Source organism: Cicer arietinum, chromosome 8 (assembly GCF_000331145.2).
Source record: "Cicer arietinum cultivar CDC Frontier isolate Library 1 chromosome 8, Cicar.CDCFrontier_v2.0, whole genome shotgun sequence".
Taxonomy (NCBI): Eukaryota; Viridiplantae; Streptophyta; class Magnoliopsida; order Fabales; family Fabaceae; genus Cicer; species Cicer arietinum.
Window position 1 is genome coordinate 17,217,128 of NC_021167.2, and position 15,369 is coordinate 17,232,496.

At 27.1% G+C, this 15,369-nt stretch overlaps 1 protein-coding gene across 1 annotated transcript in view; it reads left to right on the top strand.

The window, feature by feature from the left end:
* Nucleotides 1–9,306: 9,306 nt before the first annotated feature.
* LOC101490020 (short-chain dehydrogenase TIC 32, chloroplastic-like) overlaps nt 9,307–15,369 on the top strand; it is an 11,480-nt gene continuing 5,417 nt past the window's right edge. The window contains exons 1-4 of the mRNA XM_027337397.2: nt 9,307–9,462; nt 12,590–12,821; nt 13,965–14,044; nt 14,693–14,846. Of these exons, the coding sequence (XP_027193198.1) occupies nt 9,324–9,462; nt 12,590–12,821; nt 13,965–14,044; nt 14,693–14,846 (605 nt within the window). The 5' untranslated portion in view covers nt 9,307–9,323. The remainder of the gene's footprint in view (nt 9,463–12,589; nt 12,822–13,964; nt 14,045–14,692; nt 14,847–15,369) is intronic.

Consider the following 15,369-nt stretch of genomic DNA (forward strand, 5'->3'; position numbering starts at 1 on the left):
AATAAAAGTTGACCTATAATCTCATTAAGGATCAATTGGAACATATCACCTAATAAAACATTGACACCAAAATTTCACGAATCTTCATCATCGATAACAAACCTAAATAAAAGTTATCCACTTCATGTTGTATAGTGATTTCATCCAAATTAAAGTGTTACGAATATCATCAAGTACAAATCACTAAAATAAATTGTTATCCATAATGAGTCATAAACCGAACAAAGCATACAAGTCACAACACATCAATGGTGTTATAATTACAGTCATCTAGAATAAGTCATAAACACAACTCTAATTAAAATTACACATCCAAAAATATGAGTCATTAAATATTCAAATCCAAATCTAAATCTATTAATATGTATAGTAAAGCAAGATTTTGGATCTCGATGAAAAATTTGTAAATGACTGATGTTGTAGTAACTGTACATAAACAAAATGAAATTAAGTTGATAAGAACATCAAGAATACAACCTAAAGAAAGTATGCATCAACTTACATATATAAAAGTTAAAAAGTTATAACCTTGAAATTCATCTTTCCAAATGTGAGAATAACCAATTTAAAGTCGAAAATGAACCACCCCACACCATGTCTTTTGCCACTAAATTATTGGAAAAAAGATAGCACAAGTTCAACTTAACAACAAATTAAGTTCTTATTCTATCAATTTCAATACAACAAAACCATTTCATATTCCAATCTAAACTACTAAGTACTAAGTTAAAAAACTAATACAAGTTTTTCAATTCCAAACTTTACTAAAATTTCATGTTACAAACTAGCAAAATATGAAGGTAGTAGTTTACTAATTCACATATTCGAAAATATTGTTGAGACAAAATCTCAATTTAATGTTTTGATGAAAACAAACAAAAAGTTAATTAAGAATTCTAATTATGATTCTAAGTGTTTTGATATTTAACATGTGTTTTTGAGTATGTTAAAACAAGATAGGTATCAAACATCACAAATCAGATCAAAGAAAGCAGTTCTGGAAAACGAAGATTGATATTGAAGCAGTTCTGGAAAACGAAGATCGATCTTGACTTATTGATGAAAAACGAAGAACGATCTTCGTTTATGGCAGAAACAAGGATAATCTGTTCCCTTGAAAAAGATCAATCCTGGAAACAATATTCATCTTATACTCTCATATAGAATCAACAAAAGATCAATCCAAGTCACATTTGTTCCAGAATTTGAAGAATCAAAGACATGCTTCAATAAAGGCATATCACAAAGATCATTCTTCTTATAAAGCAAATGCAAGTACAAGACTACAAGTAGTAAAGTACACTACTGATTTGAACTATCCTAAAGCCTGCACACATAACATAAAAGCATGTACTCAAGGCTGACATACTGACACAAATCATAGAGTACAATGCTAGTTCATCACAAACCAAAAGATCAATCCTGGATCGATCTTTTGATGCAGCTGATCAATCTTGTTTTTGGCAGAATTTATCCAACAACTCTTTCATGACAGCTGGTCCCTTTCCAACGACCACATGAGCTGTCCTAAGCCTTAAGCAGTTCTGGAAAACGCAGATTGATCTTGAAGCAGTTCTGGAAAACGCAGATTGATCTTGAAGCAGTTCTGGAAAACGCAGATTGATCTTGAAGCAGTTCTGGAAAACAAACATCAATCCTGGAAATAATTTTCATCCTATACTCTCATATAATCAACAAAAGATCCATCCAAGTCATATATATTCCAGAATTTGAAGAATCAAAGGCATGCTTCAATAAAGGCATATCACAAAGATCATTCCTCTTGAAAAGCAAATGCAAGTACAAGACTACAAGTAGCAAAGTACACTACTGATTTGAACTATTCTAAAGCCTGCACAAGTAACAGAAAAGCAGTACTCAAGGCTGACATACTGACACAAATCACAAAGTTCAAGGCCAGTTCATCACAAACCAGAAGATCAATCTTGGATCGATCTTCTGATGCAGCTCATCAATCTTGCTTTTGGCAGAATTTATCCAACAACTCTTTTATGACAGCTGGTCCCTTTCCAACAGTCACATGAGCTGTCATAAGCCTTCTTGGAGTCTATAAATGCAGCTGCAAGTTGAAGAACAAAACACAACAATCAACACCAAGCAAAAGATCAATATTTTCAATCATACTCAAGTGTCTCAAAATCTTTCTTATAGTTTGTTGTTTTGTTTTAATCTTTGTGTTGTAATCATTTACAACTGAGGTCTATTTACAGAATATATTTCTCAAACAAGAGTTGAGTAAATATCAAGATTCTAAATAGTCTCAAATCCATCACTTTGTAACTCAAGGTTGTTTTGTCAAATCTTGAGTAAATTGTAAAAATCCTTTCATGTTTTGAAAGGTAACTTGTTAAAGCCTTTCCAAAACAGTAAGGTAGAATTGAAGAAATCCTTTCTAGGTAGAAGGGTAGGAATTGTGTAAAGATCAAGATTGATCCATGAAAACCAAGAACGATCTTGGTTTGAACATTTAGTGAAAAATCTCACGGTTGTGAGGACTGGACGTAACCCGGGTTGGGTGAACCAGGATATATCCTTGTGTGATCTCTCTTTCTATCTCTATCTCTATTTATTTTATGCTTTACAATCATATTTTATATTGATAAAATTGATATTGTTGTTTCAACAAAACCAAGATCGATCTTCATCACTGCCAAGATCAATCTTGGATTGAGATCTTATTTTTTTTACCTTCAATTGGCATCAGAGCTCGGTCTCAAAAGTTCAACACCTAACAAGTGTTAGAGAAAAGATCTAGAAAAATGTCAAAAGATATGTACATTGCTGAAGGAGGGTCATCATATAGACCACCTTACTTTGGTGGCATAGACTACTATTTCTGGAAAAGAAAAATGCAGTTGTTTCTGAAATCTCAAGATACAGGAATGTGGCGCATCATTACAGATGGAGATTTCGTACCAAGAGTCGACCAAAATGATTCAACCTCTGCTGAAAAGAAAGAAGCAGATTGGACAACAGAAGAAAAATCTAAGGTACTCCTAAACTCTAAAGCTCATTTATTCTTATCGTGTGCTTTGAGCAGAGAAGAATGCGAAAGAGTTGATGAATGCAAAACTGCTAAAGAAGTATGGGACACATTACAAACTCATCACGAAGGAACAAGCCATGTAAAAGAAACAAGGATTGATATAGGCATAAGAAAGTTTGAACTCTTTGAAATGAATGAAGGAGAAACCATTGATGAGATGTACTCAAGATTCACAACCATTGTAAATGAAATGCGCTCTTTAGGGAAAGCATACTCAGTACAAGACAGAGTCAGAAAGATCATGAGATGTCTTCCAATAATATGGAGACCAATGGTGACAGCCATAAGTCAGGCCAAGAATCTTGACGTACTCGGACTGGAGGAACTAATTGGAACATTACGAGCACATGAAGTGCTGCTACAAGAAGACAAACCAATCAAAAAGGTCAAAGCAATAGCTTTGAAAGCATCTCAAGAAAGTACACCATTACAAACAGACGAGGACTCAGAAGAAATCGAACAAGAAGATGTTGATAAAGAGATAGTTCGTCTTACAAGAAAGATACAAAGAATGTTGATAAGAAAGGATCAAATCAAAAAGGGATTTCCAGATAAAAAGGAACTCAAAACTGAAATAGATAAAAGCAAAATCATTTGTTTTGGCTGCAACAAACAAGGACATTACAAAACTGAATGTCCATTAAACAAAAAGGTGCAAAAGAAATTTCCTTTAAAAAAAAAGTCAATGATGGCAACCAGGGATGAATCTGATGAATCAGAAACAGATGAACCTTAAGAAGCTAATATGTGTCTAATGGAAAACATTGAAGAAACAGAGGTAAAATCTGAACCATGTCTTATATGCAAACAAATGGAAATCGAATTTGATAATTTATTAAATGATTCAAACTTTCTCATTCAAAAATGTAGTTCTTTTAAAGAAAGATTTCACAAAAAAAAAGAAGAGAAAGAGAAAATTCAGGCTATGAATGATAAACTTAAAGAGATCATTCAAAATCTGAAAGAATCTCAGCTCAAAAATCTTGAATCTGAAAAAACAGAAAACCAAGATCGATCTTCACCTCAAACAAAGAACGATCTCCTCAAGGCTGAAGTTGAAACTCTTAAAAATTATTTGAAAAATTTTATTAAGGCAACTGAGAGATTTCAGAAAATCATGGGATCTCAAGTAAGGATTTTTGATAAAGCAGGGCTCGATTTTGACAAAACTCAAAAAACCAAAATGTATGAAATTTTCTTTGTTCCTGAATTGAGAGAAGAAAAATGCAAAATTAAATGTTCATATTGTAACAAAATTGGACATTTAGAATTTGCATGTTACTTTAGAAAAAGGGATATAAAAAACAAGAATAGAAGAAACCTCAAAAAAGAAAATCATTTGACAGCAAAAGAAAGTTTTTCTGAAAAACTAAAAGAGCGATCTTTAGATCAATCTGGAGGCTTATCAGAAACAACTAACATTCAGTTTTTTAAACCAGTTTCAAAAAGATATTCTTCTCAGTCTAAGATTGATCATTCTGAGAAATCATTTAACAATATGAAACCAGATTTCAAGGCTAACTCCCAAGGACCCAAACAAATATGGGTACTAAAATCATTACAAACTTGTGATGCAGGAACATCATCCAACAATCAAGAAAGAACATTGATACATGACCAAGGCATGCTCAATACACATGAATGGAAAAGTATGATGCCTCATCTCATTACAAAAATTTGGAGTGTCTATAACCCTTGGAAACATTACCAAATCAAAGGTACACGTATCATCTTATTTCGGTTCCATGTATGCGCTTATTATCATGTTCAAAATTAAAATATTGTCTCTTGTAAAAGATGACAAAGAGCATAATGACATTTTCCTTGTATTATGATTTTTTTTATTTAAAAAAGGGGATATTAATTCTTTAAAATTCAGGGGGAGTTTTCATCTTATACTCTCATATAGAATCAACAAAAGATCAATCCAAGTCACATTTGTTCTAGAATTTGAAGAATCAAAGACATGCTTCAATAAAGGCATATCACAAAGATCATTCTTCTTATAAAGCAAATGCAAGTACAAGACTACAAGTAGCAAAGTACACTACTGATTTGAACTATTCTAAAGCATGCACACATAACATAAAAGCATGTACTCAAGGCTGACATACTGACACAAATCATAGAGTACAATGCTAGTTCATCACAAACCAAAAGATCAATCCTGGATCGATCTTTTGATGCAGCTGATCAATCTTGTTTTTGGCAGAATTTATCCAACAACTCTTTCATGACAGCTGGTCCCTTTCCAACGGCCACATGAGATGTCCTAAGCCTTCTTGGAGTCTATAAATGCAGCTGCAAGTTGAAGAACAAAACACAACAATCAGCACCAAGCAAAAGATCAATCTTTTTGATCATACTCAAGTGTCTCAAAATCTTTCTTATAGTTTGTTGTTTGTTTTAATCTTTGTGTTGTAATCATTTACAATTGAGGTCTATTTACAAAATATATTTCTCAAACAAGAGTTGAGCAATACTAAGATTCTAAATAGTCTCAAATCCATCACTTTGTAACTCAAGGTAGTTTTGTCAAATCTTGAATAAATTACAAAAATCCTTTCATGTTTTGAAAGGTAACTTGTTAAAGCCTTTCCAAAACAGTATGGTAGAACTGAAGAAATCCTTTCTAGGTAGAAGGGTAGGAATTGTGTAAAGATCAAGATTGATCCATGAAAACCAAGAACGATCTTGGTTTGAACACTTAGTGAAAAATCTCACGGTTGTGAGGACTGGACGTAACCCGGATTGGGTGAACTAGGATATATCCTTGTGTGATCTCTCTATCTCTATCTCTATTTATTTTATGCTTTACAATCATATTTTATATTGATAAAATTGATATTGCTGTTTCAACCAAAACAAGATCGATCTTCATCACTGCCAAGATCAATCTTGGATTGAGATCTTATTTTTAAAATATAATTTTTAAAAGGGGCAATTATAATTCAACCCCCCATTCCTTATAATTGATATTTTTTTACCTTCAAACATGAGTAATTTTTTGTGTGGTTTCCAACAGTGATGTGCATATAAAACCTCGTGACATATCAAGCACAACTGTTAGTACACTATAATTTAGAAATTGAGTAAATATAGTTCAATAAGTGTAAATCAACCAATTATCAAGCATGAGTTCAATTTAACAACAAATTAAGTTCTCATTCTATCAATTTCAATACAACAAAACCAGTTCATATTCCTATCTAAAATAGTAAGAACTAAGTTAAACAATTAATACAAGTTTCAATTCCAAACGTAACTACTAAAATTTCATGATACAAACTAGAAAAATATGAAGGCAATAGCTTACCAATTCCCAGATTTGAACACTTGAGTATATTTTTTGTGGTTTTCAATAGTGATGTGCATATAAAACCTAATGACATATCAAACACAATAATTAGTACATTGTTATTAAGAAATTGAGTAAATATAATTCAATAGGTGGCCACCTACCAATTATTAAGCATGAATCACACCTACCAAAATTTCTGGTGGAAAACATAAGCAAATCATGTTCAAAATGATGTTAAGCAAGCAGAATCTTCAGCTAAAACATCAACTTCAAAATATAGGCATGTGTTGTGCAAGTATGAGTCATATGTGACTCTAAAAAACTCGAAATATTTGAAATTTGTATGTAATTAAATAAAACTGAATTAGTATAATTTGTTAGGTTTACTAGTAAAGCTCACCTACTTACTATATGAATAAAACAAAATTAGTATAACATTTCTTACTTAAAAGGGTCTTAAACATGCATAGGAGGAGTTGCTCCACTAATTACAAGCTAAGGCCTTCCGCAACTAGTTGTTAATGAGTCTTGTTGAAGTTTTACGATGAATAAATAGTTAGTAAATTAAAATTAATTTACAACAACACCAAATAATCTAATTAAACAAGTACATAGGCAGATTACGGAACATGTCAAAACATTCTCAGATGTCTCAAAATATTAATCAAATTAGAGTCTTTAAAGTAGGAGAAAGAGGGTTTAAACCAATTTTGAGTGTAAATTAAAGCTTCAACCATTTTTTTTGGCTCAAAGAGCTCCTATATGTGTCTAAACCCTCCCACCTATGCTGAAGGCACTCTCTAAACCTACAGTTATCAGTGTTGTGGCTATAACTTTTCTTACCATTGCTGCCAAAATGGGGTAACGAACACATTTTTGTTTCCACCAAATCAAAATGTCAAATTTCTCACCATCCATTAAACAATGATCACTTAGGTATTTATTAAGTTCATTTTGCTTATTAATAGTATCTTTTTCTTTTAAGTTTTTTTTAAAGGCATCTACCCATGCAAAAATGATGGATTTTTAGGAGGGACAAATTGTTCAACAGAATAAATGCTTCTAGATAGGATAACAACAATTATAGACACACCACTATAATCATGGAAATATTGATACCAACTGTACAACTTCACAAAATTATCTTTAACATTTTTATCCCTAACCTTACCAAGATCCTCAACATACAAGTCATTAAAGCACATCTTAAGATACCTCATTTTATAACTAGGGTCACATATCACTCCAAAATAAAGAAGTTGGTTGATTATTTCTATGTCGCCACAATATTTATCATATTTTTCCTTCACATTTAAACACATTACAACCAAAACAATATTCAAATTCAGTTTTGTTTTGTCAATCTCACATAGAATATAAGTCAATTTATGAGAAGCAGTGTGCAAGGACACTTGTTGCGATGATGAAAAACCTTTTTTGCGAAAAAGAAAATCCTTAAAAGAGCCACAACTGCTCAAACTCTTTCTCAATCATCAAAAGTATGAGGACCATCAAGTCCAAACCATGCCAAATATCCAGAATCCTCACCCCATAATTTATCAAAATCTGCTTGATACTTTTCAACAGCTTCTAACATAGTGTAAGTTGAATTCTACCTTGTGGAAACTTCAAGACAAAATCTTTTTTCATGTTATACTACAATTTTTAATGTAGTCTTTGAACTTTAAAGCTCTTTATAGAGAAGAATGCACATACCTATCAACATTGCGAATACTATGAATAGACAAATCTTGGTTGGTCAAATTATCTTGGACTACCAAATTGAAGATATGGGCACAACATCGTATATGCAAAATAGTCCCCTTCACTAAGTCTCTTTTTCACTAAGTCCTTCACTAAGTCTCTTACGAATGTCCTATCAATTTACCCATTCGACCATCCTTCTCGATCTATTTTGAATCAAAATCTATTTTGGGATTGCAAAATAGACAATGGGTGCTTTTTGTCCGGATTTTTTTAGGTCTAAAAGTAACATTTGCATTCAAGTAGAAAAAAACTTTAAAAATAAAGTTAAAGTTGTTTGGTTTATATTTTTTTTAAGAGTTTAATGATCATATATTGGCAATGTAAAATTGCTTTCGCTCACAACAAACATAAGTAGTTGATCATGTAATAATTTTATGATGACAGTTACGATTGTGTAATGAGATAACAAAATTAGCGGTTCTTATTGTCTATCGATATAAAATTGGTTTACACCAACACTGTATCTTCAATTTTTTCTTTTTCTTTTTTAATTTAAAACTACTTTTAAGATAGGAGTTATCTGATATAATATTTTTAGAAAAATCTTTCTTAAAATGCTATAATGAACCACAAATTTTGATTTATTTTTTTAAATACACAATAAAAAATCAAATATATTATATTAATACAAAAATTATTAAATAAATAATTTATTTTAAATTTAGAATTTAATAATCAATTTTAACTTAAATAGTATTTATTGACACTCTTTTTTCAAAGTTTTCTTTAATTTCTAAAAAACTTTCTTTCAATTTTTGTTATAATGATTTATGAATTTTAATAAGGTTTTTTTTTATTATACTAAAGTTTATCAACTGGTTGAGTTTAAATGATTAACAAGTTTTAAATTTATGTTTGAATCCTAAATGATATGATTATTGGTCAACCTTTACATCTTCCCTTCACTTTCATTTTACATACTATTTTTTTCATAAAAATAAGTCCAATTGAAGTTGGGCCAAACGGTATCTATGTTAGTATATTCAGCCGGTTGTGGTACAGCAACATAAATAAAGCATACAAAAATAATAACCGAACAAAGGAATATAATCCAAGAAGAAAACACCATATACAATTGGACCAATCAAATTTAATTGGGTCTTACTTAGCTAGCATATGTATTCGTTGTGTTAGAATCTTAATACGGCAATCACATTTAACTACATATACATAGTAGAATACAACAACATGGAAACACAACACAACACAAACGTGAACATAAAGAATCAATCTTCTATAATGTGTTCTTCAGAGTTTTCATTTTCTTCAACTGCAGAGGAAGTTACTCATGGGATTGATGCCACTGGCCTCACCGCTATTGTCACAGGTCACATTATAAAAATCATTTTAGAGTAAAAACATCATTTCGCTGCATCATATTATTTTTCTTAAGAAATTTTCAACCGTCACTATTATTATTAACAAAATTTAAATGATATTTGGTTATTATACTTCTTTAAATGATATTAAATAGTTTTTATTAAATATAAATTTATTTAGTTATTGATTTAAAGACCAATGGTATAATAAAGAGTATTTAGATGAGATGACTCATGTCTTTTTTAGTCGAACTTGGACATGCAACAAATTAATTGATTGAGAGACTCAGAAGTTTAATTTTAAAATATAAAGACTATTTTAGAAAAAGGTTGCTTCCAGTGGAATAATAGCGAAAGCAGTAAGCAATTCTAAATAGTTTATTTCTTATAGTTGATAGCTTATATGTTAATTGAGCAACTTAAATGACAAAAAGTATATAATTAATTAAAATTAATATTTATATCAAATGATATTTAAAATATTTTAAAATTATTAATTTAATAATTTTATTAATTTAAATTTATTAAATCTGATATATATTTTTATTTATTTAGTTAGTTTATTGATTTTTTTACTAATTATTTAAAATTTAAATTAATTATGAATAATTTAAAATTAAAAAATATAAATTATTTTTAATTTTATAATTATTTAGATAATTTATTTATTTTAAATTAAAATAAATAAATTATTTACTTTAAATATTACTTTATAATTTAGTTTCTATTTGGTAAGTGAAAATGTTACTCCTTTCGTCCCCAATCTTAGGCCAATTTATTTTATCTTTTAACTCAAAATTTTAGTTCTTGTGAAAAATCAAGATATAGTTAACGATGTTTTCCCTTTATACTTCTACTAAAATAAAATAAAATATGCGTTAAATGCATTTTATTTTTATTAAATGAATTGAGAATAAAAAAATCTAAAATTTTACTATTTCATTTGTTTTAAAATATAAATAAAAATTGATTAAATAAAATTAATGTATTTGATTTAAAATTTAAATCAGATAAATTAACTTTATTAATTTGATTATTTTTATTTGTATTTTGAGATGAAGTAGTATTTATTGACGCACATATTCACATTTAAAAAGACAAAAGATTTGATCAAAGAGAGTAGTTTATAAAAGAAAACATATAGATAAATGAAATATAATCATTTCTTAGCAATTATTCTCTTGGGAGACTAGAATATTATTTCTATTACTAGTTTATAATTTTTTTTTTCTATTTTAATATCATTATTTTAATTGAATAAGTTTAAATATACTAAAAAAATCCAACTTCCACATAAAATAAAGGAAAAAGCTTAAACAATATTGTTTATTAAAAGAGAGATCTATCACTTTGAAATTAAGTTAATTATGTAAAAATAAGTTAAACTCAATATAAAGAAAATCTTCTTTAGAGAAAATATAATATGACATCGAAATTTATTTATAAAAAATTTACTATTTATATCTATATATTAAACTTAATAGTATTTAATGTCAGAAGTTGTATTGGAAAAAACTCAAATCTCATAAAGAAGAAGAAAGATAATTAGATTTTAGTTTATTTAATAAATAAATAAATAAATTTAGTTTATTCCTTAATTTGTGGTTGTTGTTCTAATGGTGCGGCACATAATTACTTTAAGGCTAGAATCTCGTGAATAACTTTTGGAAGGCCTCATATATCATTAGCGTAACATGGTAAATAATAAGAAAAGTTTCTGGTGGTTCAATCGGTGTTAAAAAACTACTCAATATTTTAATGATAATCGACAATAATTTTTAAAAGTATTAATTAACAAATTATTGTCTTAAGTAAAGTTGAGGTAATTAGCAAATGATTGTCTTAGGTGTTTCATCAGTATTAAGTAAAGTTGAGGTCAAATTCATTTTTCTGTAATTTTTTAGACTGAAATCAACAAATGATTGTCTTATATAAAATTAACCGTTAAATTATATTATAAAAACATCAATCATTGGTATGTGTTTATATGATCCACCAAAGCATTCACCAAATAATAAATGTTTATTTCATTTAATGCAATATTTGTTATTTTAACTTGCTAATGAAAAATATAAATTTTTAAAAATGAACTATTATTATGAACAGAAGATAAAATATTAATTAGAAATGATATATTTTTAAAATAATGAAAATAAATCTTTCAACATTTTCATTGTTTTATAAAATTCATACACTTGTGTATTTCATGAATTTATTATCTCTTTGGTTAATTGATAAAATTAACAATGTTTTAAAAAAATAAAATAAAATATTTTTAGGTTAAATAATATGTGGTCTCTTAACTTAATTTCAGTTAAAGTTTTAGTCTTTTATTTTTTTTCTTCTCGATTTGGTCATTTATTTTAATTTTAAGTGACAATTTAATCTTTTATTTTTAAAGTGTCAACACCTTATTTTTACAAAAATTCAAAAAATTTATCAAAATTTTTAAACAATATTCATAAAATTAATTATATTCTTTAACATAATACAAATTTCATCAAATTCGTAATTCAAATATTCAAATAAACTCATATTTTCATTCTTTATTTGTTGTTGTTAGAGATGAAAATATGAGTTTATTTAAAGATTTAAGTTATGAATTTGATGAAATTGCATTATATTAAAGATAATAATTAATTTTATGGGTTTTGTTTGAAATTTTTGAATTTTTGCAATTTTCTTTTATAACATTGTTGATATTTTAAAACATAAAAGATCAAATTGTCATTTAATATTAAAATAAAGGACAAAATCAGAGAAGAAAAAAAATAAATGATTAAAACATTAACTGAAATTAAATTAAAGGATCACATGTGTTATTTAGCAAATACTTTTACAAATTAGTTTTTGATTTGCAATTGAATTTAGAATTAACTTTACCTCTATATAAAATTAATTGCATATTTTTGTTACCAGAAAACATTCTAATAACAACATGTAATAGATAATAGTCTATTGAATTTATGTTATTGATTATTTATATTTCTAAAATAGTAGTTTAATCTTTTTATATTTTACTATATATTCTGTTTGTAACTTTTACATTTATAACATTTATTATTCTTATTAGAACTCTAACCTCTTTATTTTCTTTAATTTTTGTTGATTCATATTATTTATTATTAACAACAGGAACAACCAATGGTATTGGCATTGAGACTGCACGAGTTCTAGCTTTGCGTGGGGTTCATGTGATTATGGGGGTAAGAAATCTTGTTGCAGGACAAAATGTGAGAGAAGCAATACTTAAGGATATTCCAATAGCTAAAGTTGATGTGATGGAGTTAGATCTTAGTTCAATGGCATCTGTTAGGAAATTTGCATCAAACTTCAATTCCTCTAATCTACCATTGAACATTCTCATGTAAGAAAAGGAGTACATGCCATCAATGCTTTTACATTTTTCTTCTCTTTTATTTTTATTTTTATTTAATGAAATGGTAAAGATTTACGTGTTTTCTTTTATCCATTCAATTATATTTTTAACATAGCAAAGTGTGACCCTATATATATATATATGTATAGCTTTTCTTGGATAAATAATAGTCTTATATATAAGTAAAGTAAATTTTTCATTTTTTTTAAATATTACTAATTTATTAAAAATATTAAAAGTCGGAGTTAGAAACAGTTAAATACAAAACAATATTTTAGAAAAATCATACTCTCTATACTCATAAGCAACAAAAATGTTATATTAAGCGATTTAAAATATAAACAAATGTTAATTATTTCTATCATATTTAATGTTGTAAATCCCTAATTAAGGTTCAATTAGTTTTGATTTTATTTTCCAATAGCACATTATTTTAATAGAAAAAGTTTTCACAAGAAATAGTTTGAAAAATACTATTACTTTTTTATTACAAAAAATTAAAAGAGACTAACTGTTTTTGTTTGTGTTTTTTTTGCTTATATATAAGACACGAGGTGTTACACAAAATATAGACACATTAGTTATTTAAAAATTTAAATTATATATAATTAGTAATTTAAAATTATAATAAATAAATTATTTTAAGTTATTATTTATTAAAATCATTATCAATTATATATTATTTATATAATTTAAAAACAAATTAAATTATTTATTTTAAATTATAATAAATAAATTACAAAAGGTAAAATAAAATTTTAATTACCATAATAAAGATAAAATTAAAAGAAAAAAAAATCTATAAATTATAAGCTGATAAACTAATTAAATTATCTTATAAAACAACGCTATAAACTATAAGTTCATATATAACTGTTACCGAACATAGCTTATAACTTATAAAGTTATAAATTATAAACTCGTTTTTGGCATTACAAGCTACTTATTTCTTTAATTTATGTGAAAACTACAAAAGAGGCTTATAATAACTAAGAGAGGTGTAGAAATATAATTTTCGGTTACTCTCCCTACATACACACACCATAAGTGTATATATATACCTTAATTATGATTATTCAAGGAAATACATGAGTAGTAATGTTTTTCTGGTTTGTTTGTTGCAATTCTAAGAAACAATGCAGGAATTTGTGCAACTCCTTTCACATTATCCAAAGACAACATTGAACTACAATTTGCTACAAATTATTTAGGTATGTAAATATCTCATATTTGGTAACATGAAATCATTTATAAAATTTCTAGAGTAATAAGGCTAATGAAAAACAAAAATACTTTGAGACTAATGCGATCTATTTTTCAATCAGATGCAACAAAACAAAATCTTTTATGGTAATTTATATAAAACAACAAGACTTGTGTGATTGTGTTTTACTTTTTAGTTTTTGAAAAATATTTTATAAATAAATTTTAGAAAATTATTTTTAAAATTTTGTTTAAAAAAAAAATCTATTTGACAACTCCAATTTTTAAAACAGTTTTTGACTAGAGAGTTAAAAAAATTGAAAAGTAAAAAATAAAAAATAAAATATTATTTATCTGTTTTATTTTTTTAGTTTTAAAAAGTATATTATTAAAAATAATTTTACAAAATAATTTTTAAAAACATGCAATTCAAACAAATTTTTAAATATATAAATTTTAAAATGCTAAAATGGAATTTTTAAAATGTGGATCAAACAAGTCAAATAACTCTTTGAATGTTATTTTAATTCTTCTTCTTAGAAGAGAGTAAAAACATCTTATATCTATTAATAACTCTTAACTAACTATCTATAACATCTCTTAACTATAACAACTCTAATATCCAGTATGCTATATACTAACAATTTTTTTCACAGGTCATTTTCTTTTAACAAATCTTTTATTGGACACTATGAAGAAGACAACAAGTGAAAGCAAGAAAGAAGGAAGAATTATTAATGTCTCATCTGATGGTCACCAATATACATATCCCGAAGGAATCCTTTTTGGTAAAATTAATGATGAATCAAGGTGAGATGTTTCCTAAATACACATTGTTCTAGAGACTCGGTTTTACTATTGGTCATCAATAATTGATTTGATTTTGTTTGATAATCTTTATTCACGAAATCCGAATCAAATTAAATCGTGGAAAAATTAGTTGGTTTGGTTCGGTTTGATAGAGTTGATATTTTAAAAATTTATTAACTTTTATATAATTAAAATAAGTATATAAGTTACAGTAAAAAAAATAATATACAATTATAAAAATAACTACATAAATGCAATATATATTTTTAAGATAAAACGGATAACCGAACCAATAGATATTAGGTTCGATTGGTTTGGTTTATACTAAAAAAAGAAAAAATTGAACCAATTTAATTGATTTGGTTTGGATCTTTGTATTCATCATGTTGGTTCTTACACCTCTAAATTTGTTATTTCCCATGATAGAATGTAAAGTCTTTATACATAAAATTTGTTGCATTGCAATTGAAGTGTGAATGGTTAATTTTTTATTAACAAGTAATGAGCTAAATGAAAGATATTT